The sequence below is a fragment of the Antechinus flavipes genome, chromosome 1 (genome assembly GCF_016432865.1).
Source record: "Antechinus flavipes isolate AdamAnt ecotype Samford, QLD, Australia chromosome 1, AdamAnt_v2, whole genome shotgun sequence".
Classification (NCBI taxonomy): Eukaryota; Metazoa; Chordata; class Mammalia; order Dasyuromorphia; family Dasyuridae; genus Antechinus; species Antechinus flavipes.
Window position 1 is genome coordinate 726,535,641 of NC_067398.1, and position 26,593 is coordinate 726,562,233.

At 44.5% G+C, this 26,593-nt stretch overlaps 1 protein-coding gene and 1 long non-coding RNA gene across 2 annotated transcripts in view; one reads left to right on the top strand and one right to left on the bottom strand.

The window, feature by feature from the left end:
• Positions 1-26,593, top strand: part of LOC127545909 (zinc finger protein 570-like) — a 27,520-nt gene continuing 927 nt past the window's right edge. The window contains exons 1-5 of the mRNA XM_051973422.1: positions 1-79; positions 307-369; positions 1,223-1,349; positions 7,107-7,202; positions 24,096-25,530. Of these exons, the coding sequence (XP_051829382.1) occupies positions 334-369; positions 1,223-1,349; positions 7,107-7,202; positions 24,096-25,530 (1,694 nt within the window). The 5' untranslated portion in view covers positions 1-79; positions 307-333. The remainder of the gene's footprint in view (positions 80-306; positions 370-1,222; positions 1,350-7,106; positions 7,203-24,095; positions 25,531-26,593) is intronic.
• Positions 25,947-26,593, bottom strand: part of LOC127545912 (uncharacterized) — a 2,433-nt gene continuing 1,786 nt past the window's right edge. Inside the window, exons 3-4 of the long non-coding RNA XR_007949850.1 lie at positions 26,338-26,549; positions 25,947-26,232 (exon numbers count right to left, since the gene is read on the bottom strand). This is a non-coding gene — a long non-coding RNA (uncharacterized LOC127545912). The remainder of the gene's footprint in view (positions 26,233-26,337; positions 26,550-26,593) is intronic.

A 26,593-nucleotide genomic window follows, 5' to 3' on the forward strand; every position in this document is an offset into this window, starting at 1 on the left:
TCCGCTTCCTGCTCCTTCACTCACAGGCCCCCGTCGGACCCCTGTGGCTTCCACAGATTTCCGGAGTCCGAGCGTGGTGGTCAGTGCCCACGGACGGGTCATTTCCTCCGCCTTCCTCCCGCGTGCCCCTCCCCGCTCCCCGGCTGCACTCTTGTGCACCTCCTTCTCCGTCTCCGTCTCCCCTCCTCCCGTGCCCTCTCCCCTCCCCCTTCCCTGGCCCTCTGAGCTGGGAGGGGAGGGTCCCGGGGGGATCCTGGCCTAAGGCGGGGCCAGCTCCCCTCATGGTTTTCTCCCCCCCTCCCCCAGCTCTGCCCGGCCTTCGTGGGAGTGAGAATGGTGCCCGTGCTCCTGGCGGCCGGGGCTCTGCGGGTGAGTGCTCTGAGAGCCCGCGGAGGGAGCGCCGCCCTTGGGAGCCGGCTGGGGGTCAGGGAGCGCGCCCCCCGATGCCCTGCGAGCCGGGGCTTCCGTGGGCCGGACCCAGCCGCCCGCCGCTGATTCCTCTGGTTTTCCGCCCTTCCCTTGAGCCGGCGCGGAGAACAAGGAGACAAAATTCACCAGAAAGGAGCCCTGCGTGGGCGGGGGCGCCGGGCCCTCGGGGTGGGGGTGATGGGGGCAGCTGCGCCCGGGTCCCGTCCATGCCCTGGGGGTCTCCGTCCCGGTCGCCAGGGGCCTCTGCCCTGGCTTCCTCGGGCCATAAGCCGGGCTCGGAGGCCCTTCCGGGCATTTGCCGTTTTGCAGCTCCACCAACAACGCACCGGTGCCCCCCCTGCCCCTTGATCTTTGCCCTCGCTGCCAGTCCGCCTGTCCGGGTTTGCACCCCCACTGTTGGCGATTAGTGGAAGAGCGTGTGCTTGGTGCTGAACCCATCTGTCTTGTCCTTTGACCTCTTGAGGGCCGTTAGTTTTATGGCTATGGAGAATTGTTAGTATGATCAGATCCGGCCCCGGTCTGGGACCCCCCCCCCCCCCTTTGGTGTCGGTGCTCTCGGACCCTCTGGAATCGCCTCGGAGCCTTGTGTAAATGCTGGTTCTTGTGGGAGAGAGGGAGGGTTCGGACCGGCTTCCGGAGGCGCTGCCCACCCCCTCACTTAGCTGGGCAGGGCGAGGAGCAGGGCGGGCGCAGGGCACTCCGGGACGGGAAGTCTTTGATGTTGACTAGAACCAGCCCCTTCCCCGGACCCTCCGGACCCCGGACAAGCACAAACAGGCATTTGGCGTTTCAGGAGCCGGTGACCTTCCAGGATGTGGCGGTGGTCTTCACGCAGGAGCAGTGGGGGTACCTGGACCCTTCTCAGAAGGAGCTGTACCGGGACGTGATGCTGGAGAACTACCGGAACCTGCTGTGCCTGGGTGAGGGCGGCTTCCCCCGGGGCCTCGGGCTCTGCCTCCTCTCCCCTCCCCAGACCCCGTGGGGTCCCTGTCTCCTTCTTTGGCCCACAGGGAACCTTGGCTTTGGGCCAAGGGAGTCCCTCAGTCAGCAGGTATCGGTGTGGGGGGAGTTTGTTCCTGGGGGTGGGGCTGTGAGAAGGGGGGGCCTAAGGCAAGATGTGGAGCCATGGATGGGGGCTGTCCTCAGAGGTTGCCTTTCATCCTGGATGAGCGGGGGAGCGCGGTGGTCTCACCTGTGCCCTCAGAGCATTACTTTGGGTTGGGGGAGGGGAGCAGTGGCGAGTGATGGACGGGGGTGATCTCCTAAGGCCACAGCAGGGCCAAGGGATTTGTGGCGACATTCTCACTCACAGCCTTCTGGTTTGGGACGAATTTAGCACGAAGCTTTCAGAACCACCCTGCTTCTCCAAGCTCCAAGCTCCAGTTCTTGCTTTAAAAAAAAGTTCCCATTATAAATAAGGATCTGGTTCCCAGGGAAGCTACGACAGCATTCTGTCCATCACATAGGCCTCTGTCAGGAAGGAAGCAGTCTTCTTCCTCCTTAGTCCTGGGAGAAATGATTGTTAATCAATGCTTTGGGCAAACCCAGAGTTTTCCCATTTTCCTAAAGTCCTAATTTCAGGAAGTTCAGTGCCAAGAACGAGATTGAACTCCTTCTTGTTCAGACTGGACTCTGGTGGAGGAGCCATTGTGTCCTGCTCAGGCTTGGGGGGGCGGGATTTAGAAGCAGATGACTTTAGGTTCTCATGTAGGGCACGAGTCCTCTTGCCATGATGGTTTTTGGTCTGAGAGAGACAGTGAAAGGACCAGCCTTATATGAACAAGTCTGCTGACCTCGTTAATCAGATAACTGGGTTAACCAGGAGCAATGGCGCTCAAGCCTTTTAATTGCCACAGTTCTCGAGGCGTCCCAGCTCATGCGCCATTCCCCTCATTCCCGGGACTTTGTCCCATGCTCAGAGCTGCTTCCCAGAGTGCTCTCAGCATCCTGTTCCTCTGACTTTGCAGGATAAGTGGCCTTGTTGAGCCTTGCCCGTAGTTTAATGGAAATTTTGGATGTAATTCCCAATGGCTTTCCAAAAACGACCAGACGGATTCCTAGCTCCGGCCTGTTTCCTGCAGCTGTCTCTTTCCTTTTTTTCCTTTGTTTATATGAAGTTGTTTTTCTCTAGATTATGAATGAACTGCAGGGTTTCTTAGCATCTTTACTAATAACTTGGATTTCTTCCTTGGAAAACTGTCCTTTGGGGAATGGGTCTCCTACTTATGAATTCAGCTTCCTTTATAACTTCATGGTCAACCCTTTAGCAGAGAAATTGGCCTTGGTGGGTTTTTCCTAATTAATCATTTCCTGTCTTAGCTGCTTTGGGTTTCCTTAGGCAAAAGCCTTTTCATTGGGTGACATTTATCTCCTCTCTTGTCTTCTCTCTTGGCCCTCTTTGGAGGAGATGCCTGATACTAGTATTGCTGGTATAACAAGAGGGCCTACCTTCCCTGCCAGGTGCTCCTGTCTTCCCTTAGCACCTTCCCTAGGCACCATTTTTCTGTTTCATTGTCTTTGCCAGTCTGTTGAGTGGGAGATGGAACTTCAGAGTTGTTTTGGATACGTTTGTCTTCTTATTGCTTATTTAGGACTGACATTGTCTTCCCTGTCCCCTTGCCCCAAACTTCCTTCTTTTTCCTTACATACATTGAGGTAAGTGTTTGTTTGTTTGCTTTTCAATAAATTTGTTTTTAATACACGTTGCTTTATGAATCATGCTGCAAAAAAAAATCAGAGCAAAAGGGAAAAATCATGGGAGAGGGGAAAAAAAAACCACAGAAAAAATGTGTTGATTTCCATTCAGTCTCCTTAGTTTTTTTTCTGGATGCAGATGGCATTTTCTGTCCAAAATCTGTTGGATTGCTTTGGATCACTGAACCTTTGAGAAGAACCAAGCGTTTCCTAGTTGACCATCACACATTCTTGCTGTTACTGTGCACAATGTATTCCTGGTTCTGCTTGGTTCACTCAGAATCCGTTTATGTAAATCTTTGCAGGCCTTTCTCTAATCCGCTTGTTCGTCAATTTTTACAGAACAATAATCCATTACCTTCATGTACCACAACTTGTCCAGCTGTTCCCCAGTTATTGAGCATCCATCCACTCCTTTTCCAATTCTTTGCTGCCCACAAACATTTTTGCAGGTATGGGTCCTTTTCCCTCCTTTGTGATTTCCTTGGGATACAGACCCCTTAGAGACACCGGTGGGTCAGAGGTATTTTATTAAGTCTTTTCTTTCCTATATTTTAAAAATGCTGTCATCCTCTCTGGCCCCTCCTTCTCTCCGTCCCCCTTTTAACAGCCCTTGTCTGTACCAGCCCAGTTAGTCAAACACCCCTCCCCAGCCTGGCTGTCCCTCTGGTCTTATTGTCACCCCCAGTGTATCTTCAGAGTTTTGCTCTTTTGTCCCCACTTCCGCTTGAACCCGCGCTTCTCATGCCCTCCACTGATCCTAGTGTTTATTGTATTGGGCTCAGAAAAGGCGTGTTTGGCATCCCTGGTGTTCTTTATGCTTCTGGAACTCGCCCACATCTGAGAACTTGGGATCCTTCCTGCTCTGTTGGCCAGATGCCCATCAGACCCGAACAGTCTTAATAGTGCGCGGCTTTCTGCAGTGCTTTAAGATTTGCACTATGCTGGAGATGCACTCATTCATTGGATTTCCATCACAGTCCTGCGGGCTGCAGGTGGCTGCTTTTTCTGTGCTTTTTTTACAGATGAGGAAGCTGAGACAGAGGGAGGTTAGATGATTTACCCAATGACATATATCTGCTAAGTCTGACAGGATTTGAACTCAGGCCTCCCTGACTAAACAAGGTGCTCTAATTCCCATAGCTAACATCCTAAAGGTCTTTTTCAGGTTTTAAACTTCTTATCTTTTTCATGGATTTAGCCAAGGCTCAAAAGAGCACCTTGAAGTCCCCCAGAATTTTTGTTTGCTGCCTATTTGCCATAGTTTGATCAGGTTTTTCATTAAGTCCATTTGAACACCACAGATTGGTAGATAATGGACTCCTGAGACCCCGAAAGACCTGGACCCAAACCCTGCCTTTGTTACCTCCAAGTCTGTGGCCTTCCTCACCTGAATTCTGATCCAGCCGACCTGCTGGCTTTAGTGTGTTGTCAGCCCTGTTCCATGGTGGATGCATTCCATTCACATTCACGGTCGTGATTGTGAGCTGGGTTTTTTCTCTTGTCAGAAGACAGGCACAAAGCCCTCCCTCTACCTCCGGCACAAAGGGTCCCTGCCCTATCCCACCCTGAAGAGAGGAGACGGCAAGGACCCGTCCTCATTTTCTCATTGCTAACCGAGGGTGTTCCTCGATCTTCACCACCTCAGAATGCTGAGTCTTAGGAAACCCCCACGTGATCTCTCCCCCCTCCCTGTCTGCATCCGCTTGTCATTTCCTTGCTTCTGAATGTCCCCTTGTAGTCCCAACCTCCTCCCGTCCTCTGCAGGGTCACCATGACCTTGCCTCTGTCCGGACAGTTCTTGGACCTCACCTCTCTGTGTCTGGATGATTCCCGGACCTTGTCTCCACATCCAGACAATTCCCGGACCTTGCCTCTAAGTGTCTGGATGGTTCCCAGACCTCTTCTCTCCACATCTGGACGATTCCTGGACCTTGCTTCTAAGTGTCTGGATGGTTCCCAGACCTCTTCTCTCCACATCCGGATGATTCCCTGACCTTACCTCTAAGTGTCCAGACGATTCCTGGACCTTGTCTCTGGACAATTCCTGGATCTCTTCTCTCTGCATCCGAATGATTCCTGGACCTCATTTCTCTGCATTCGGATGATTCCCTGACCTCACCTCTAAATGTCCAGATGATTCCTGGACCTCATCTCTCCACATCTGGACGATTCCTGGGTCTCTTCTCCACATCCGGATGATTCCCCGACCTCGTCTCTCTATGTCTGGATGATTCTCGCCCTCGCTTCTCTGCTGGAATCATCTACAGGCAGCTCAGATCTCCGTGTCTTTCCTCCAGAACCTTCTCTTCCTCCTCCTGAATCCCTGTTACAGTCAGGGATGTCAGACTTCCTCATCTCTCAGCTTCCCTGCCCAAGTCCTTTCTCTCACCCCTCCTATCTTGTCACCTCCTCTCCTTGCCCAGAGGCTGAGGGCAGGAGGTCTGCCCGACCCTGGGGGTCTGCTCACCACAGGGCTTCCAGCCCTTCTTCACTCAGCCGCTGAAGGCATTTTCTTCTGTCTGACAAACTCGGACCCTTGGTGCTCCTCGGCGTGGGAAAGCGTTGCTCTAACGAAGCCATGGCTCGAAGGCTGGTAGAAGCGGCAACCTTGGCCCAGCTTTAGCCTGATGCGTGTGACCCACCATGTGGGTCTTTGGTTGTTAAGGTTCCCGTCCAGCTCTGCCCCTCTGGGATTCACACTTTCAGAAGCCAGTTCAAGTGGGAGCAAAGAAAGAGGAGAAAGCCCCAGAAACTCTTTGCACTGTTCCTGAAACTCTAGTTGAGTTAAGATCTCTTGTTAAAGAAAGCTTTGATAAATGTGGCGAGAGGAGAGATGCCCCGGATTCACTTAGGCCTGTGTGACCCCTGAACCCCAACTGCCACCTGTCTGCACAGCCCTGACTTCTGGGAGTGAACCCAGGACTTTTCTTTTCAAAATGCACAGACTTTGTTTTCCTCTAAGACTGGACCAGGGGAAAGCCAGTTTTTCTTGGGATTTGAAGCTAAGATTGTCCTCCTTCCTCCCTCTACTCCCCCTTCTTTCTGCCCTCCCTTTTTATCTTCCTCCCCCTCCTCCTCCCCCCTTCCCCTTCTTCCTCTTCCTCCTCTTTCTCTCCTCCCTTTTTATCTTCCTCCCTTTCTCCCTCTTTCTTTTCTTCCTCCCTTTCTTCTCTCTTCCCCTTCCCCTTCTCCCTCCCCTCTCCTCCCTGCCTTCTCTCCCTTCTTTTCTTCCCCCTCCTCCTCTTCCACTTCTCCCTCTTTTCTCCTCCCTGCTCCCTTCCTCCCTCCCTTTTTCTCTTCCCCCCTCCCCTTCCCCTTCTTCCTTCCCCCCTCCCTTTTCCTCTTCCTCCCCCACAGTCTCAGACTTGACAGGGAGTCTCCTCCCTTACAGCCTCAGCTTCTGCCTTCTGCAGGAGGCCTTTTGACTGTATCTTGCACGTGGCCCCTTATTCATGTGTTGTCTCCCCTTCCCCCCCCCCCCCCCCCCCCAAATAGAAGGAGATCCTGAAGGTAGGGGCTGTGATGTGGGCATTCTTTTTCTGGTGCTTGTGTTGGGGACTGAGTGTTCAGGGCTGCTCTTCCTAGGGCCAGGGCCTGTTCCCCATTGCCTCAGGTTTGTGGGGCTCTGCCTTAGTCCCTGGCTTGGCCTCTTTCTCTTGGTGTTTCTGCCGGGGGCACTGGCCAGTGGTCCTGGGGATGGTCAGTCCACACAAGCCAGAGGGGGGAGCCTGAGGAGCCTGTAGCAGTGGCTTAGGGACATCCCCCACTGGCCTTTGTGGGCCCAAAGTCTCGTTTCTAGCTCCCAAACTCCCACAAATCTTCACTCGTTCTTTCTAGGAGCTCTGGATGGGGTTTTCTCCTTAGTTCCTTGAATCTCTGCTTTCCTTGGTCTGGGTGTGTTCTTTTTTGGAGGATTGGGGACTGTTTGGGACCTTTTAGGCCTCCATGATTACCCCAAGATTCCCCTTTCCTTTGGGCAGGACTGGCCGTGTCCAAGCCTGAAGTGATTTATCAGCTGGAGCGAGGGGAGGCTCCTTGGAGGCTGGAGGAAAAAGGGCTGGGGAGCAGCCGTCCAGGTGAGTGAATGAGTGACCAGCAGGCAGGTGAGTCCTTGGGAACAGTGGGAATCTCCCTCGCTTAGGTCCCCCGTGTCAGTTGCTGCATCTCTCAGGACCTGAGAGGGACCACTCCACATTTCAGAGGTGACACCGGGTTCGGATTCAGCCCTTTCTTGTCAGAACCCTTTGGCATTGTGTCTAAAATGGTCCTTGGTGACTGAGCCCACTGGGGGAGGGGCTGTGAGACAGCCCTTCTGGGAAATCCTCCCCTAGGTCCATACATTCCCTTTGATCCCATCATGCCATTGGGTCTGTTTGCTAAAGGGGGTTATGAGAAAATAGGAAGATTTCAGTTGTATAAACTAAGGTGGTATAAAAAGGGAGAGTGCGAAAACCTGCGCCCACCCACAGTGTAAATGAAGGCTGAGCTCAGGTTGATGCATGAGGAGCCCTGGCAGATGTGAGCAAAGGTCGCCTTTCAGTAGATGCAAATTGTGAGCTCGGGGTCCCCAGGGCCACACACAGGCCAAAGGAGTTGAGCCGGATCTCTTGGAGTCTGCTCCATTTTCTTACTTTTTTATGAGAGGGTTTGTGGGGTGGGGCATATTTGGAAATGATTTGGATGATCAGCAAAAGGCATAAGTCACTTCAATGAATGGAACAGACTGGACACCCCCCCATCAATATCAAGATACACTCACTCAGAAGCACCTAAGAATAAAATAAATGGTTTTTGTAAGATCAAAATAGAGTCTAGATTAAAACCTAGAAGGACGTTGAATAGACATCTAGATTTGTTGTTCAAAATATACAGTTTAATACAGTTGAAGAACCATCAACATTTCATTTACCAATTTTAATAGAATAATTGAACAGCTTCCATTGTGGAAACCATTAAGAACAGTAGCTAGGAGATAAAATGTTAGTTTAACAAGTTCCATTTGGGTCTTATAACAGGAAATGTGAATGGTCTGAATTCTCCCATTAAGAGAATAAGTAATAGATGGTCAAGAAATCGTCATCATGTTTCCTGCTGGGAGAAATCTCTAATATCAAAAGACACACAAATACATGTATACACATATGCATATACATACATGTGCACATATGTGTGTGCATGTATATACATATTTAAATTAAGAGGTTGATCTAAAGCAGAGGTGTCAAACCCATGGCCCATAACACTCCTGAGTGCAGCCCGAACTTGTTTCAAATATAATTGGAAAATATTTAACATGTTAAAAATACAATAAAATGTAAGTAATATTACATTTAAAAACTAAGTCATTGAGCAGACTACAAGGACTTCCCCCATTTCTACTGGAGTTTGATACCACTAGTCTATAGTATATCATATTGCTGGAAGTCGTAATATTGTAGGAGTGATAGTATTGGTATTTCAATGTGGAATTCAAGCTAGAAAATGTTATTTGAGACTATTACACAATAGTCCAAGGGAAATGAATGACAAACAGTTGTCAACATATAATATATTCAAAAACTTGACAGTCAAATTCAAAATATCATCAGTGATACATATTTATATACTATACACACATGTATATATGAATACATGTATACACATACATTCACATAAACATTTGACTGTTGCTCTCTGCTATCATTTTATGACAATCATATATTAACAATAAAGAACTCCCAGAACGGAATTGTAGTCTTGCCAGATTAGAATTAGTTTGTGTATGGAAAAAAACAAGGTGGATAATGCACAATGTAGAATGCCTATGAGAACTAAATGGCTAACTGTACTAAAAAAAGGTCCTTTAACAAAATGCAGCAAGGGAGAAATAAGACAAACTCTTTTCAGTTGGTAATGAAATAAAATGACCTTGAAATTACATAATTAGAAATTATAAAACTAAATAGCAACTGGAAATAATTTATTAAATGTTTAAGGTTAAATAAAGAAATGAAAACAACAGAATATTTGAAAGAGAATGACAATAACAATGACAATAATCTAAATAGAAATTTATGCAGGTAGCCAAAGCAATCCTTAGATTTGATATTTCTGAGTTCCCATTTATTAGTTGAAGTTTTTTGTTGATAATTTTTGTTGTCACATCACCTAAGTTTTCCCTCATCCCTTATTTTCCCCCCACTTTCACTCAGAGAGCTATCATATAATAAAAAAATATATTTTTTTAACAGAAAAAAAGATGAGTGCCAATTTAAAAGAGAAAGACCTGTTAGCTTGCTTAACATTGGAAATGAAGAGGCCAGGATACTTGAAGGTAAAATTTTCATAGGTAAACTGTTTTGATTAAAAATATTTAGAAATTGCCCTGAGCTCAACCAAAAATATTTACTGAAGACAACTTAGGTAACCAACCTACCATGTAAAGGTTCCATACAGCTAACAAAGTTAACTTTCCCAAATTGCCTGTATCGACTTTGCAGTGATTATTAGGGAAATGCCATTTATAAGTAGATAGATGACCAAGATATAAAACTGTCATCATTAGTAAAGTAGAGGAATAAAGAATGAGTAACCTCTCAGATCTATGGAGAGGGGAAGAGTTAGTTCATTGTCTAACAAGTGATGGAGTGGTTCAGGAAAAAGAACAAAAATAATTTTGATTATGTAAAATGTAAAAGTTTTCATATGAATAAATCTAATTAAAATTAGAAAAATGGTAACAAAAAAAGGTGTAACTTGTATTTTTGTGTGATGTCAAACATATATAAGGATATGATTGGAATTTATAAAATCAAGAGCCATTCTCTAATTGATAAATGGTCAAAGACTATGAATAGGAATGGTCTAAATTACTAATAATCAGAAAAATGGAAATTTAAGCCACCTGGAGGTTCAGCTTCGCATCAGTCAGACTATTAAAGATAACATAAAATGCTGGCTATGGGAAAACATTCTACTGTGCAATTGGTGGAGTTATGGCTTGATCTAGCCATTCTGGAAAATAATTTGGAATTATGCCCCTAAATGACAAAACATTGAATTAGGGATGCTATCATTAGATTGTGAGCTCCTTGAGGGCAGGGAGTATTTTTTCCCTCTTTTTGTATCTCCAAAGCGTAGCAGAGTGCCTGGCACATAGTAAGTGCTTAATAAATGTTTATTTGGCTATCTTGACTACTAAGCCTATATTAAGAGAGGTCAAAGCAAGAGGAAAATAATCTATGTGTATATAAATATTTATACCTGCTCCTTAGTGGTAGCCAAAACTTAGAAGCTCGGGGAGTAACCACCTATTGGGAAAAGGCTAAATATTCTATAAATATAGTGAAATATTATAAGGAATGACAGAATGTACAATTTCAGAAGAAACATTTGTCTCTGAACAATTGCAGAGGGAAGTGAACAGAACTAGGAGAACAAGTTATACTTTGACAACAACATTGTAGAGAAAGACAACTGAAGGACTTGAAGCTCTGAGCAGAGCAGTTAATAAGCCATGGTCCTGGGCACAGAAGAAGAGCTTGCATTTCCTTGCTCCATTCAGATGAAGCCCAATCTTCATCCTTACTCTGTATTCCTGGTCTTAGTTAGGCTTTCATCTGTGTCTCTTAAAGCAGACTGTCAGCTTGGGCTGCCTTCTGAGTCCCCCTCCACATGGAAAGAGCAGGCTGAATCAGCCCTTGATTGCTCTCATCATTCCAAGCAGGAAGAAGACCATCAGGGGCTGCCCGGGAGCCCCTTTCTCTCCCCAAGCTCTCCCCAGCGGACCCTCTCTCCACCGCCGACATCTCCAGGTCCTCTGAGCTGCCTCCGTGATGGGGCAGCAGGCAGGTGCGCCAAGACGACCGGGACGATGGAGCTCCAGAGACTTGCTGGGATTTCTGCCTCTGCCATCGTTCTGAGTCCCAGGGTTCACATTTAATGCAATAATGGTCTTGTTGTGGACAGTGGAAAGTTTCCCATAAACCCCATGTGATCTGGCCACAAGAGCCCCTCCTTTCCCTTCCCCTTTGCAGTTTTTGCAGTCGTTATTTCAGGAGGAGCACTGCAGTGCATGGCAGGTGGGTACAGGTGATGTTTCCGTTTTCTTTATTTCTTTCAGATGGGGAGGAGTCGCCCCCAGAGCTGAGCATGTCTGTGGAGCAGAGGCTGGGCCAGGACAGCCTCGGGAGGCTGAGGCTCTGTGTCTCCAGCTGGAAGGAAGCTTGGGCCCGTGGTGCCAGATTAGAGAGGCCGCGGAGCCCCGAGGAGGGAAATCCTCGGCAGGTAGTGAGGGGCTCTGGGGGCCACAATTGTGACCAGAGTTCCGGGGCAGAGCCCAAGCTCTCCTCACAACAGAGAGTGCTCCTGGGAATCAGTGTGATACAGAGTGGAAAAGAATCTGCTCAGAGGAACTTTTTTCTCGGCATGATAATTATGGGGATCCCTTTGATTCCAAACCTGATTTTGTTGAATATCATAAATTATGTAGTAGACAACAACCTCATGAAAATAATGAATGTGAGAAGGCCATCAAACTCAACCTATCTATTCGTTTAAATCATGCAATTGACACTGAAGGGAAAACCGCTAAATAAGATTTATTTGAGAAGATTTCCCCCTTGAATATTAGACACCAGAGTTTTCGCATTGGAGAACAACTTTATGAACGTGGGAAGCCATTAGTCCAAAGGTCATCTCTAAGTTCCTATCAGAAAATTCATGCTGGAGAAAAACCTAATGAATGTGCTGAGTGTGGGAAGGCTTTTAACCACAGGACACAGCTTACTGCACACCAGAGGGTTCACACCGGAGAGAAGCTCTATGAATGTGCTGAGTGTGAGAAGGCTTTTGGCTACAAAACCAAATTTACTTTACACCAGAGAACCCAAACTGGAGAAAAACCTTATGAGAGTCATGTCTGTGGGAAGGCCTTCTGTGTAAGGACAGACCTCACCAGCACCAGAGGATTCACACTGGAGAGAAGCTTTATAGCTGTAGCCAGTGCGGAAAGGCCTTCCACATGAGCAAAGAGCGCACGCGCCACCAGTGGATTCACACTGGAGAGAAGCCCCACAGGTGCAGTGAGTGCGGGAAGGCCTTCAGCGCCCGAGGGTAGCTCACCTGACATCAGGTGGTCCACACCGGAGAGAAGCCTTATGAGTGTGCCGAGTGCGGGAGGGCCTTCGGGGGCAAAAGCCATCTTATTCAGCATTGCACAACTCACACTGGGGAAAAGCCTTATGAGTGCCGTCAGTGTGGGAGGGCCTTCGGCTGCAGTGGGCATCTCATTGGACACCATCGGATTCACACTGGAGAGAAACCATATGGATGTAACAATTGTGGGAAGGCCTTCCAACTAAAAGACCATCTCATTCAGCATCAGAGAAGTCACACTGGGGAGGAGCCTCATGCATGTAAAGAATGTGGGAAGACTTTTTCTGTAAGGACAGATCTTCTCCGCCATCAGAGAATTCATACTGGAGAGAAACCATATGAATGCGGAGAATGTGGGAAGACCTTTTATATGAACAGAGATCTTAACAGACACCAGAGAATCCACCTTGGAGAGAAACCTTATGAATGCAAGGACTGTGGGAAGGCCTTCCGCCTGAGGCATCATCTGAGTCAGCATCAAAGAACTCATACTGGAGAGAAACCTTTTAAATGCAGTGAATGTGGGAAGGCTTTTGGTCATTGTACCCATCTCACTATCCATCAGAGAATTCACACTGGAGAGAAAGCTTATGTATGTAGTGAGTGTGGGAAGGCCTTTGGCCACAGGACACAGCTTACTGTCCATCAGAGAATCGATACTGAAGAGAAGCCCTATGAGTGTAAAGAATGTGGAAAGGTCTTCCATCTTAGCAAAGAGTGCACAAGACATCAGAAAATTCATACTGGAGAGAAATCTTATGACTGTAATCAAGGTGAGGAGACCTTCAATGGAAGAAGACAGCCTACTGAACATCACAAGATCATGTTGGAGAGAAAACTTACCAGTGTAATCAGTATGAGAAGGCCTTTGGTTCAAGAGGACAGTGAGAATGAGAATTTTCATATTGGAGAGAAGTTTAAGAATGTGGAAGGGCTTTCAACCAGAGAAGACACTTTAAACTCAGAGGAGACTGACTGGAGGGAAGTGTTATGACTGTTAGAAATATGAGAAGACTTTTTGTTTGAACAGCATACCTGACACCATAGAATCTATCTTGGTGGGAAACCTTTTAAAATACCATCAATTTGGAAAACTTTGTTTTTGAATTCATTTTATACAGCATGAAAGAATTCATAAAGGAGAGACTAGTGACTAAATGGGAGTATGGGAAGATGAATTTTATCAGACATCAAAACATTCCTATGGGAGAAAAACTTCATGAATGAATATAGGAAAGTCTTCTATCCTAGAGATTACTTGTCAACATGAGAAAATTTGAACTAGAATAAAGCTCCATTCATTACTGAATTGGCAAGGTTTTTGGCTTCAAAAGACAGGCTACATCAGAGAATGTATACCAAAAAGAAATCTTATAAAAATCTATGTGGGAGAATTTCCTTCTGAACACAGAATTGATTCCACATCAGAGAATTCTTATTAGGAAGAAATAATATAAATGTGATGGCCTTGGAAAGGCTTCTCACCTCAGTGATACTTAATTCAGTATCAGAGGAGTCCTGTTGAAGAGGAGCCTTATGAAAAACCTAAGTAGAAAGGGAAAGGCTTTCCTCTGAGTAGGGAACTCATACTAGAAGAAACGTGAATATGATGACTGGAATACCTAGGTGGCCACTGCTCAGTCTAAACTTGAGAATTTGTACTGGAGAAAAACCTTAAGAAAGTAATGTAGGAAGACATATCATGAAGGAAAAAAACAGCTACTAGTGTTTATAGGCTTTCACCACAGTGAAGAGGCATCCTGCTTGAGGGGACAGCTTGCCCCAAAGCACAGCTACCATAGTGGACAAACACCTGGACAAAGATAGCAGAAGACTTCTTACCGGAATACAGAACTTTCTTGGCCTAGAGTATTAAGTGACTTTGAGAAGGATTTCTGTTTGAATAAATCCATCCCTCAAGAAGCAATTTATTCTTGATCAAAAATGAGTGTCAAATATTCTAAAGGCATTCCTCCAGCCCCGTTCTTCATCCTGCCTTGTATCATGGGTCTCTTGGGTTGATATGTACACTTGTTGGCTTTATGACTTAAAAAACTTTAAGAAAGCTTAAGGACGCTTAAGAATAATGTTGAATGAATAAGATAAAATTCATAGGGTTATAAGGGAAACCAATTATATTGAAATATTATGAAAAAAATTTTTTGAAGCTTTTGATCCCAGATTAAAAACAATTGCTCTAGAAGACAGGACTAGTTTGGGGAGATTATTATGTCACTTTTGATAGTTCTATTTTTATTTCTCTACAGTAGTACCTATAAGTCTGCAGAACTCACAATTTCTCATGCCATAAAATAATATTCCACTACATTTGGTGCCACTGTTTGGTCATTCCTCCAGTCAATTTACACTGACTCAATTTCCACTTTTTTTAATATGATAAAAATGCTCTTGTTAATATTTTTATGTCCTTGATTAGGAAGAAATGATATCATGAGCTAGATCATGTTTAATTCAGGGCTTAATTCATCCATTTGCCTACTTTCTAAGAAATGTTTGTGTAAGTATACATGTATAAATACACACATGAGCACGTACACTAATGGCCAAACTCTATAGCCTATTCACCTAATTTACCATCTAGACAAATGGTGTTCTTCATCAGCATGGTTTTTCATTTGGAATTGTCATACCACAGTGATGCAGATCTTAGTTTCTCTTTTCAGGATTAAGGGACTAGTTACAACTAGCACAGTGGCTTCTTGTACAGGAACTCCTGGTGGACTTTGGCCTCTTCTCAAGGGAATCTCTCTTTACCTTGCACTCAGTGTTGGCTCTCCTTGACAGTTGTACAGAAAAATGCCTTTGTGGAGAATTTGTCTTTCTCTTTTGTGTTTCACCTGATAATAATTTTAGAGGGTCATCAAAGAGGATTATTTCATATCTTTCATGACATTTTTCACAGTTTTGATGTGTTTCATGGGAAACAAATAGTTGGAAAAGAATTTTTAAGTCAGCATTTTGTTGAGAGTCACTGCTTCTGAGAGTTAGTAATTCCCAAATTACTTTGCCCTGGTCAGACCACATCATAAGTATTATGAGAGAAAATGGTAGGAAAAATAACTTTGAAAGACCCAAAGATTGGTCAGGGAAATGACCAGGCAACTTCTGAAGACTGATAATGAAGCAGTCCTCCTACTTTTTGGCAGAGAAGGGATGTGTGGGGTAAGATATTTGTTGCTTTGTTGTTAGGTAGAGCCAATGTGTGAACTTGTTTTAATTATTATTTTTTTATAAAGGACTTTTATTTTTTTGTAAGAAGTGCCTTGTGTGTTTTCATTTAGCATACACTTCTAAAAACAAGCTATTCATACTAGAGATTTACATAAACAATTTTCACGTTCCCCTTATCTTGGAGTGTTCGTGTGTATTATATGAGAGTCACAATAAAAATAGAAACGAGAGAATGATATATATATTTAATAACTTTTTATTGACAGAACCCATGCCAGGGTAATTTTTTTACAGCATTATCCCTTGCATTCACTTCTGTTCCGATTTTTCCCCTCCCTCCTTCCACCCCCTCCCCCAGATGGCAATCAGTCCTTTACATGTTAAATGGGTTACAGTATATCCTAGATACAATATATGTGTGCAGAACCGATTGCACAGGGAGAATTGGATTCAGAAGGTATAAGTAACCCGGGAAGAGAAACAAAAATGCAAGCAGTTTATATTCACTTCCCTGTGTTCTTTCTTTGGGTGTAGCTGCTTCTGTCCATCCTTGATCAATTGAAATTGAATTAGCTCTCTTTATCAAAGAGATCCACTTCCATCAGAATACATCCTCAAACAGTATCATTGTTGCGGTATATAATGATCTCCTGGTTCTGCTCATTTCACTTAGCAGAGAGAATGATATTGTAATATGTAGCAGGAGCCAACCTTTGGATTGAGCAACATTGATTTATAGAATGATCATCTAAGAAAGGAGAAATTTCTGGTGAGAAAACCATTTACTTCAGTGAGAGTTGAGAAAGGACATTGAACAAGGATTTGGAGAGGATATAGGTTCTTAGCTATCAGATAGCTATCTTGTAGCTCCCAAGTAATTGATTCAGTTTTTAAAATACACATATGTATGTGTGTATATGTATGTATGTATGTGTGTGTATATGTATGTATGTATGTATGTGTGTGTATATATATATTTACTTATTTTTTTTTATTATAACTTTTTATTGACAGAACCCATGCCTGGGTAATTTTTTTTACAACATTATCCCTTGCGCTTGCTTCTGTTCTGACTTTTCCCCTCCCTTCCTTCACCCCGTCCCCCAGATGGCAAGCAGTCCTATACATGTTGAATATGTCTATATGTATTTTTTTTACCTTTGGTGGGAGCGACCTTAAAGATGGTGTTCAGTGTCCAGTGAGAAGAGGCCCGATATCTGACATTTCTCCAGAACTGCAGGTTTAGGATTAAGGAACAGTGAGTTTGGCTGATTCCTCCTTCGCCGCCCCTCCATCAGCAGTAGGAGACCCTTCAAGTGTCAGCTTGTTTGAGGTCCTTGATGGAGAAGCCTTTTTTTCTGACATTTCATGATTACAGAGAGCTGAGGAAAATCTTAAAAATCTGGAGCTTTCCTGAGGAGCTTGTTGTTTGTCATTTCTGGCTGGGTCTGACTCATTTGGGATTCTTTTGGCAAAGTACTGGAATGGTTTGCTGTTCCTTTTCCAACCCATTGGGACAGATGAGGAAACTGAGGCTGACAGAGTTAAATGATTTGTCCAAGATCACTAAGCTGACACATGTCTGAAGCCAGATTTGAACTGGGGAAGATGAGTCTTCCTGGCTCCACATCTGACGTTCTGTCCCCTGTACCACTTAGCTGAAGAGAAAAGCAGAATGAAAAGAAGAAAAAGCAAAACCCTGAATACTGTAGTTCAGGAAGTCATGAGAGATAATCCATTGGAATCATCACAACGGGACAGAAGATGTAATGGCTCGGCCTCAGCACTTTCCAGCAAGGTCTCTCTCCTGACTTAGTTTTCATGACATTGCTTTCTCCTGATTCTCCTGCCTGGCTGATTATTCCTTCTCAGTGACTTTTGTTGATTCCATGTCATATCCAAAGATATTAGTGAACATTTGTTAAATACCCATTATATCCCAGGCATTGCACTCACTTTTGGAACTACAAAGCAAGGCAAGACTGAAGGAGCTTGTGTGATATAACAGAGACAAACAGAGATAAATTGGAGATAATCAGAAAGCAGCAGAATTAAGGAAAATAGAAGGGAAGTGTGATTTTTAACTGGGACTTGAAGGGAATCATCCAGGAGATGAGAATTTCTTGTTAAAAGAACATTGAGAAGGTTAGCTTGAAGAGCTTATGGGGGGAATATAAGATGCATGAAGTCCAGAAGCATAGGAGGGAGAGATGATGAAGAGCTTTCAATGCTGAATAGAGGACTTTGTATATGATTTTATAGATGACAAGAATTTATTTCTTTTGTTTCTGGTTTTTAGCAAGGCAGTTGGGGGTAAGTGACTGGCCTAGGGTCACATAGCTAATAAGTGTTGAGTGTGGATATGAACTCAGGTTCTGCTGACTCCTCTATGCCATTTAGCTGCTAGGGATAATAGGAGTTTCTTGAGTGGAGTGTGTGTAACATGATCAGAGCTCTGTGCTTTAGGAAAGAAACCTTGATGGCTTGAGAATGGACAAACCTACCTGAAGGTTTTTGCAGTAGCCAGACATGAGGTGAGAAGAAGGGCATTTGAGAGATTGCAGGACTTGGCAAGAGAAGGAGCAGTCAGGTAGGGGGATACTCAGATTAAAAAAAGTTTGAAGAAGTGAGTGATGGTGTCAAAGGCTGCCAAAAGGCCAAAAAGGAAGAGGACTGAGAAAGGGACATTAACTTTGGGGAAAAGGGTGTAACCTTGAAGATTAGAAGCTAATTATAAAGATGAGATTGAGGGGAGAGGAAGAAGAGGTAGAGAGCTTCTGAATTTAGCCATGAAAGGGAGAAGAGATATGGGCTGATAGTGGGGATAGAACACAGTGGGTTTTAGTGGGTGAGGGAGATGATGGGTCTGTCTGGAGGCAGGGAAAGGTGGGGATGATAGAGGAGACCATTTGATGGAGAAGATGGGATGCAATGTAAAGAAGTTTTGTCTTAATCGGGAGAAAAATCATCTTTTTTTCAGTGAGATGGATGAGAAGAATGGCAGAAGTCATCTGAGTAACGTGAGATTAGCAGGAGGAGAGACGAGAAAGCTCTGGGTAAACAACTTCTCAGCTGCAAGGATCGGGGATAGCTGGGGCCAAGGGAGTTTGAGGAAATAAAGAAAAGTTTTGGTGAATGGGAGGGTGAGTTCATTAGGGAGGTGTAAAAATAAAAATTGCTTCTTCAATGACAGCCCCATTGAGGTGAGAAAACACAGAATTCAGGTGGACCCAGTCAGCATGGTTTTGTGATTTTCTCAAGATTCTGTCTTGTTCGATCTAATCTTTTCCTTCTCTACTCTCACTTGGAAGAATCTCATCAGTTATGGGGGTTTCCATCATCATCATCATCTCTTCTTAGATGTCCAGATTAGGTATTTAGCCCTGATTTCTTTTCTGAGTTTCAAGCCTAACAGAGGTAGAGTTTTTAAATGCTCATTGATAAATTGAAATATGGGACTTTCTGTTGCCTTTGAATTCCTCATCCATATTTATTCCTGTGACTTTTCTTGTTGAGTTTTCAGGTTTTGGCAGGCATCCCTTTGTGTTTTGATCTGTAATAGTCTTTTGATCATTTCCAAGTCATGTCATTTTTTCAAAGGGATGGATGAAACCAGTAGTTTCTCCAGTTATTTTGGTCTTCCTTTATTTGTGATATCCTTGTCTGATAGTTGAAGTTCTTCTATACGCCATTGGGAGAAATGAGGAAGCATGGTGAATTTGGGGGCCTGTCTAGCTCTGTCTCTGATCCTCACAGTGCTGTGCTATGTTTAGGAACTCAGTGCTCTTTTGAGAATGTCAAGCTCCTTAATCTAGAGCAGGGGACCTCAAAGTTTTTAAATAGGGGGCCAGTTCACTGTCCCTCAGAATGTTGGAGGGCTGGACTATAGTAAAAACAAAAACTATGAACAAATTCCTATGCTCGCTGCATATATATTATTTTGAAGTGAAGAAACAAAATGGGAACAAATTTCCTTGAAGTTGCATATTGAAATTATTGAGTAGCTCTGTTACATCTGTCAGAAAGGCAAGATGCCATTTCCATTCTGCATCATTGAGCTCTGGTACTTCTTTGTTTTTTGAAAGCAGAAAAGTTGTAATCTGCGGAAGTAAGTCATAGAAATGTTTCAAAACTCTCCCTCGACTCAGCCAATGGACTTCTGTGTGATATAGAACATCTTCATACTCAACATTTAGCTCAGACAGAATTCCTGAAATTGTCTGTGAGTTAGTACATTAGCTCTAATGAAGTTAACACGAGATACCAGAATTTTCATAAGAGTCCCACTTCATTGATTTACTACACAGCGTTTGTTGGTGGATGAGGCAGTGTATGACTATTGGATGAGAACGGTTATGTTTGTCCATCTCTTGGTTAATGCGAGCAATTACTCCTTTCTTAGATCCCACCATGGTAGGAGCACCATCAGTTGTCACGCTGGCTAGTTTAGCCCAGTTCAGCTCTAAACCATTCATAGTTTGGCAAACCTTTTCATTGATATCCTCTCCTGTAGTTGTTCCTTTGATGCTTTGCAGTGCAGCACTTCTATGACTTCAAAATAATCATTTGTCCCACAAATAAAAATTAGAAGTTGTGCAGAATCACGAACATCATTGCTTTTGTAGAATGCCAAGGAAAAATATTAAATTTTTTTTTTGTGGAGTTTTGCAAATGCTGATGCAGATTGTCTCCCATTTCTTCAATACTCCGTGTAATTGTAGGTCCTGAAAGACTCACGAACACATCTCTTTGGCAACAGAAAGAAGGCATTCTTTAATAAATTTTCCCTCCATGAATGGTTCACCAGTGTGTATCACCTCACACTCTGTCTCCGCTGCCTCAGCCCAGTGCCGGAAGCGTGCGTTGCTAACGCGAGTTTAGGTCAAATGTCACTTCTGGTCTGATTTCGCCATAACCTGGCGGGCTGTAGTTTGAGGATCCCTGATCTAGAGCTTTCAAACTGCTCTCCTTTCCATTTCTTGAAAATCTCCTTTCCCATTGTGAGCATCTTTTTGGCTATCTCTGTAACATGCCTCAATTCCCAGTTGCCAGATCTCTCAAGTCTCATGATTGTACTTTATTTGGGTTTGGAGAAGTGAGTTCAGCATCACCAGCCAGGTACTATCTCCTCCCATCTCACTTCAGCTATTATCATCTTCCCCTGAAATGCTTTCTCTCCTGCCAAACAGTGCAATTCCAGGAACACAAACAATTGGAAAAATTCTTCCTTATGTGACAAGAAGATAGCCAGTATTTTGACTAAGAAGAGAAACAGACTAGTATCTTAATTAGTAAATTTCAGATGAATCTTATACCTAAGTAATATTTTTAGTGGAAAAAGAATTGCTTTGAATGGAATGATGCCCCTTTAACATCTATGATTAGGGAAGGAATTCACAGCCAAATAAAAACATAAAAGAAAAACTTAATAGCATAAAATTTAAAAACTTAGGCCAGGAAAAACCAACATAAAGAGGGTAACCGGAAACTGGTGCAGAAAAAAACAAAAACAAAAACAAAAAAACTTCATAAGTACCAAAAAACAGACTATGCTATTTAAAATCACAGGGGGGGACTACACCCAAAATTTTGTCAGTGACAAAAAATAGGTATGATAATGGTAGCATAGCTTTGCTCAAGTTAAATAGTTAAAATTTTCTAAATATAATAAATACTGCTGGTATCTGAGGTCTCAGGCTGCTACTCAGGAATCCATGCTGGCAAAGTCAGCTTTTACTGAAGGGGCGGCTCCAACGGGCTGCAGCTTGGGTGTGAGAGTGGTGGGCCTTGTCCATGGCAGACTTTGGGAGGGAACTGGAGCTCTACCCACAGCTCCTCCTAATCCAGAGGATAAAGATGATTATAGCACTTTGCCTTTAAAAAGACCTGAAGTTTGGGAAAGTGGGTGTCAGAAGTATTATAACTTGTGAGCCAGTGTAAAGTGGTGCTATTTTCTGCATTCTTGCTGTATATTGAGGAGAAAATCTTGCATAAACAAATTGAAATTTGAGTAAAACTCAGGACTGTTCATTTGTATATCAGTCACATTAGAAGAAATGTGAATTTTCCAAACAAATGTTATAATGGAACTAATGATGTTCATCAGTTTCTGAATCTTTTAATTAACACCAGTCATATGCCAGGCAAAGTTCTAGGACACACAGTGAAACAATCTCTGCTCCCAAGGGATCTGTATTGGAGGGAATGTGTACACAGCTAAGTGAGTGCATTGTAACTAGATGGGGCAGGACAGTGAATCCTTCCCCCTCAATGCAGCCATCTTTTCAGAGTTCTCCCTAAGCAATGGTCACCAAGCCTTTGCATATTTCCAGGTCCCATGAGCCGATTCCATAATAGGGCAGCAGTGAGATGTGGCAGGAAGACCAGGAAGATGGAGGTTACAAGACTTTCTAGGATTTCATTTTGCCTTTGTTACTAATTAGTAGTGTGACCTTGAGCAAATCATTAATTTATTCTGAACCAGAGGATCGAATTGGATACTTTAATTGTCTTCTTTATATCTCCAAAACTAATGTGAGGATCAGTGTAGACGCATTTAAAAATCTGGTTATATCAACTAGATGTCATTAATTCTATCCTTTAAATTGTGGCAATAATTGTGATGAAATAAGAATCTCTTGAATTGTCTCCTTTGTTCCTCATAACAATCTTGGGAGGCAGGTACTATTATAATTCCTGTTTTACATATGAAGAAACTGAGGAAGAGAGCAGTTAAATGATTTGCCTAAGGTCATCTGATTTATAAGTATTTGGGGCTATATTTAAGCTCAGTTTTTCTAGATTGTGTGTCAGAAAGAGACAAAATAGCATTAAGTGCTCAGCACAGGATGCAGGTGATATTTCCATTTTCTTTGTTTTTCAGATGGGGAATCTAGGTCTGAAACCAAGGACTTCCCTCCAGAGATGGTTATTTTTATGGAGCCTTCACTCCAGCATAGACTAAAGCAGAGCAATGAAAAAAAGAACTCCCAGGAAGTAAAAATGATTCAGATGAAAACGCCAACTAAACTGAGAGGCTATGATTGTGGCCAAAGCATTAGGCTAGAACTAATGCTTTTCTCAAAACAGAGAATATCTATAGAAGAGAGTCTTTACAAATGTGATGTACTTGCATCTGCAGACCCAAGTATATGTCAAAGAATATCTTCAAAGGAGATCTTTTCTAAGTGTAATGAATGTGAGGAAGCCTTCATTTCTAAACCAGATTTCATTGAATATCACAGACTATGTGCTGGGAAGCAGCCTAATGATTATAACAACTGTGAGAGAGCTGTCAACTTCAGCCAGTTCATTCGTTCCTTGGAGACAAATGATTTTGAAGAGAAAAGCATTAACTGTAATGAATTGGGGGAAATTTCTACCCAGAATATCCAACTGATGGAGCATCAGAGAATTCATGCGGGACTGCAGCCCTTTGAGTACGGTGAATGTGTGCTGCCTCTCGGTCACAGCTTTTCGGTGACTTCCCCCGAAAGTGGCTACACTGACCAGAAACCTTTGGTCTGCCGGGCCTGCGGGGATGTCTTCCTCTGGAGCGTCCAGCTCGCTCGCTATCAGAGTGCTCCCACTGGCGAGAAGCCTTACGAGGGCCCGGAGTGTGAGAAGGCCTTCTGCCTGAGAGAGTCCCTGACCAAACGCTCACGGATGCACACTGGGGAGAGGCCCTATGGATGCAGTGAGTGTGGGAAAGCCTTTCGGCGCAGAGGGCAGCTCACCCGACACCAGAGAATCCACACCGGCGAGAAGCCTCATGAATGTGGGGAGTGTGGGAAGGCCTTCTACCAGAAGGACCAGTTTACTCAACACCAGAGAATCCACACTGGGGAGAAGCCCTATGGGTGCAAGGAATGTGGCAAGGTCTTCCGGGTGAGGACCCAGCTCACTCAGCACCTTCGCATCCACACGGGGGAGAAGCCCCACAAGTGCAATGAGTGCGGGAAGGCCTTCAGGCAGAGGGGCCATCTCACTGTGCATCACAGGATTCATACCGGGGAGAAGCCCTACGAGTGCAGGGAGTGCGGGAAGGCCTTCTCCCTAAGCAATGGTCACCAAGCCTTTGCATATTTCCAGGTCCCATGAGCCGATTCCATAATAGGGCAGCAGTGAGATGTGGCAGGAAGACCAGGAAGATGGAGGTTACAAGACTTTCTAGGATTTCATTTTGCCTTTGTTACTAATTAGTAGTGTGACCTTGAGCAAATCATTAATTTATTCTGAACCAGAGGATCGAATTGGATACTTTAATTGTCTTCTTTATATCTCCAAAACTAATGTGAGGATCAGTGTAGACGCATTTAAAAATCTGGTTATATCAACTAGATGTCATTAATTCTATCCTTTAAATTGTGGCAATAATTGTGATGAAATAAGAATCTCTTGAATTGTCTCCTTTGTTCCTCATAACAATCTTGGGAGGCAGGTACTATTATAATTCCTGTTTTACATATGAAGAAACTGAGGAAGAGAGCAGTTAAATGATTTGCCTAAGGTCATCTGATTTATAAGTATTTGGGGCTATATTTAAGCTCAGTTTTTCTAGATTGTGTGTCAGAAAGAGACAAAATAGCATTAAGTGCTCAGCACAGGATGCAGGTGATATTTCCATTTTCTTTGTTTTTCAGATGGGGAATCTAGGTCTGAAACCAAGGACTTCCCTCCAGAGATGGTTATTTTTATGGAGCCTTCACTCCAGCATAGACTAAAGCAGAGCAATGAAAAAAAGAACTCCCAGGAAGTAAAAATGATTCAGATGAAAACGCCAACTAAACTGAGAGGCTATGATTGTGGCCAAAGCATTAGGCTAGAACTAATGCTTTTCTCAAAACAGAGAATATCTATAGAAGAGAGTCTTTACAAATGTGATGTACTTGCATCTGCAGACCCAAGTATATGTCAAAGAATATCTTCAAAGGAGATCTTTTCTAAGTGTAATGAATGTGAGGAAGCCTTCATTTCTAAACCAGATTTCATTGAATATCACAGACTATGTGCTGGGAAGCAGCCTAATGATTATAACAACTGTGAGAGAGCTGTCAACTTCAGCCAGTTCATTCGTTCCTTGGAGACAAATGATTTTGAAGAGAAAAGCATTAACTGTAATGAATTGGGGGAAATTTCTACCCAGAATATCCAACTGATGGAGCATCAGAGAATTCATGCGGGACTGCAGCCCTTTGAGTACGGTGAATGTGTGCTGCCTCTCGGTCACAGCTTTTCGGTGACTTCCCCTGAAAGTGGCTACACTGACCAGAAACCTTTGGTCTGCCGGGCCTGCGGGGATGTCTTCCTCTGGAGCGTCCAGCTCGCTCGCTATCAGAGTGCTCCCACTGGCGAGAAGCCTTACGAGGGCCCGGAGTGTGAGAAGGCCTTCTGCCTGAGAGAGTCCCTGACCAAACGCTCACGGATGCACACTGGGGAGAGGCCCTATGGATGCAGTGAGTGTGGGAAAGCCTTTCGGCGCAGAGGGCAGCTCACCCGACACCAGAGAATCCACACCGGCGAGAAGCCTCATGAATGTGGGGAGTGTGGGAAGGCCTTCTACCAGAAGGACCAGTTTACTCAGCACCAGAGAATCCACACTGGGGAGAAGCCCTATGGGTGCAAGGAATGTGGCAAGGTCTTCCGGGTGAGGACCCAGCTCACTCAGCACCTTCGCATCCACACGGGGGAGAAGCCCCACAAGTGCAATGAGTGCGGGAAGGCCTTCAGGCAGAGGGGCCATCTCACTGTGCATCACAGGATTCATACCGGGGAGAAGCCCTACGAGTGCAGGGAGTGCGGGAAGGCCTTCCGCCTGAGCACAGAGCTCACCCGCCATCAGAGAATCCACACTGGGGAGAAGCCCTATGCATGCAGTGAGTGTGGGAAGGCCTTCCGTCTGAGCACTGAGCTCACCCGTCACCAGAGGGTCCACACTGGGGAGAAGCCTTATGGCTGCAACCGGTGTGGGAAGGTCTTCCGCCAGAGCACCCACCTTACTCAGCATCAGCGCATTCATACCGGAGTGAAGTCTCATAATGTACTTTATGCAGCAAAGCCCAGCGTGTTCCTCCTGGAGTGAAGTCTCTTAATATACTTTATGCAGCAAAGTCAGCGTGTTCCTCCTAGAGTGATTCTCATAATGTACTTTACACAGGAAAGCCCAACGTGTCCTCCTAGAGTGAAGTCTCATAATATACTTTATGCAGGAAAGCCCAGCGTGTTCCTCCTAGAGTGATTCTCATAATGTACTTTATGCAGCAGAGCCCAGCGTGTTCCTCCTGGAGTGAAGTCTCATAAGATACTTTATGCAGCAAAGCCCAGAATGTTCACACCAGAGTGAAGTCTTATAATGTAATTTATGCAGGAAAGCCCAGCGTGTTCCTCCTAGAGTGAAGTCTCATAATGTACTTTATGCAGCAAAGTCCAGCGTGTTCCTCCTAGAGTGAAGTCTCATAATGTACTTTATGCAGCAAAGCCCAGCGTGTTCCTCCTAGAGTAAAGTCTCATAATGTACTTTATACAGCAAAGCCCCGCGTGTCCTCCTGGAGCAAAATCTCATAATGTACTTTATGCAGCAAAGATCAGAGTGTTCACACCAGAGTGAAGTCTCATAATGTAATTTACACAGGAAAGCCCAACGTGTCCTCCTGGAGTGAAGTCTCATAATGTACTTTATGCAGCAAAGCTCAGCGTGTTCCTCCTGGAGTGAAGTCTCATAATGTACTTTATGCAGGAAAGCCCAGCGTGTTCCTCCTAGAGTAAAGTCTCATAATGTACCTTATGCAGGAAAGCCCAGCGTGTTCCTCCTAGAGTGAAGTCTCATAATGTACTTTATGCAGCAGAGCCCAGCATGTTCCTCCTAGAGTGATTCTCATAATGTACTTTATGCAGCAGAGCCCAGCGTGTTCCTCCTAGAGTGAAGTCTCATAATGTACTTTATGCAGCAAAGCTCAGCGTGTTCCTCCTAGAGTGAAGTCTCATAATGTACTTTATGCAGCAGAGCCCAGAATGTTCACACCAGAGTGAAGTCTCATAATGTACTTTATGCAGCAAAGCTCAGCGTGTTCCTCCTAGAGTGAAGTCTCATAATGTACCTTATGCAGCAAAGCCCAGAATGTTCACACCAGAGTGAAGTCTT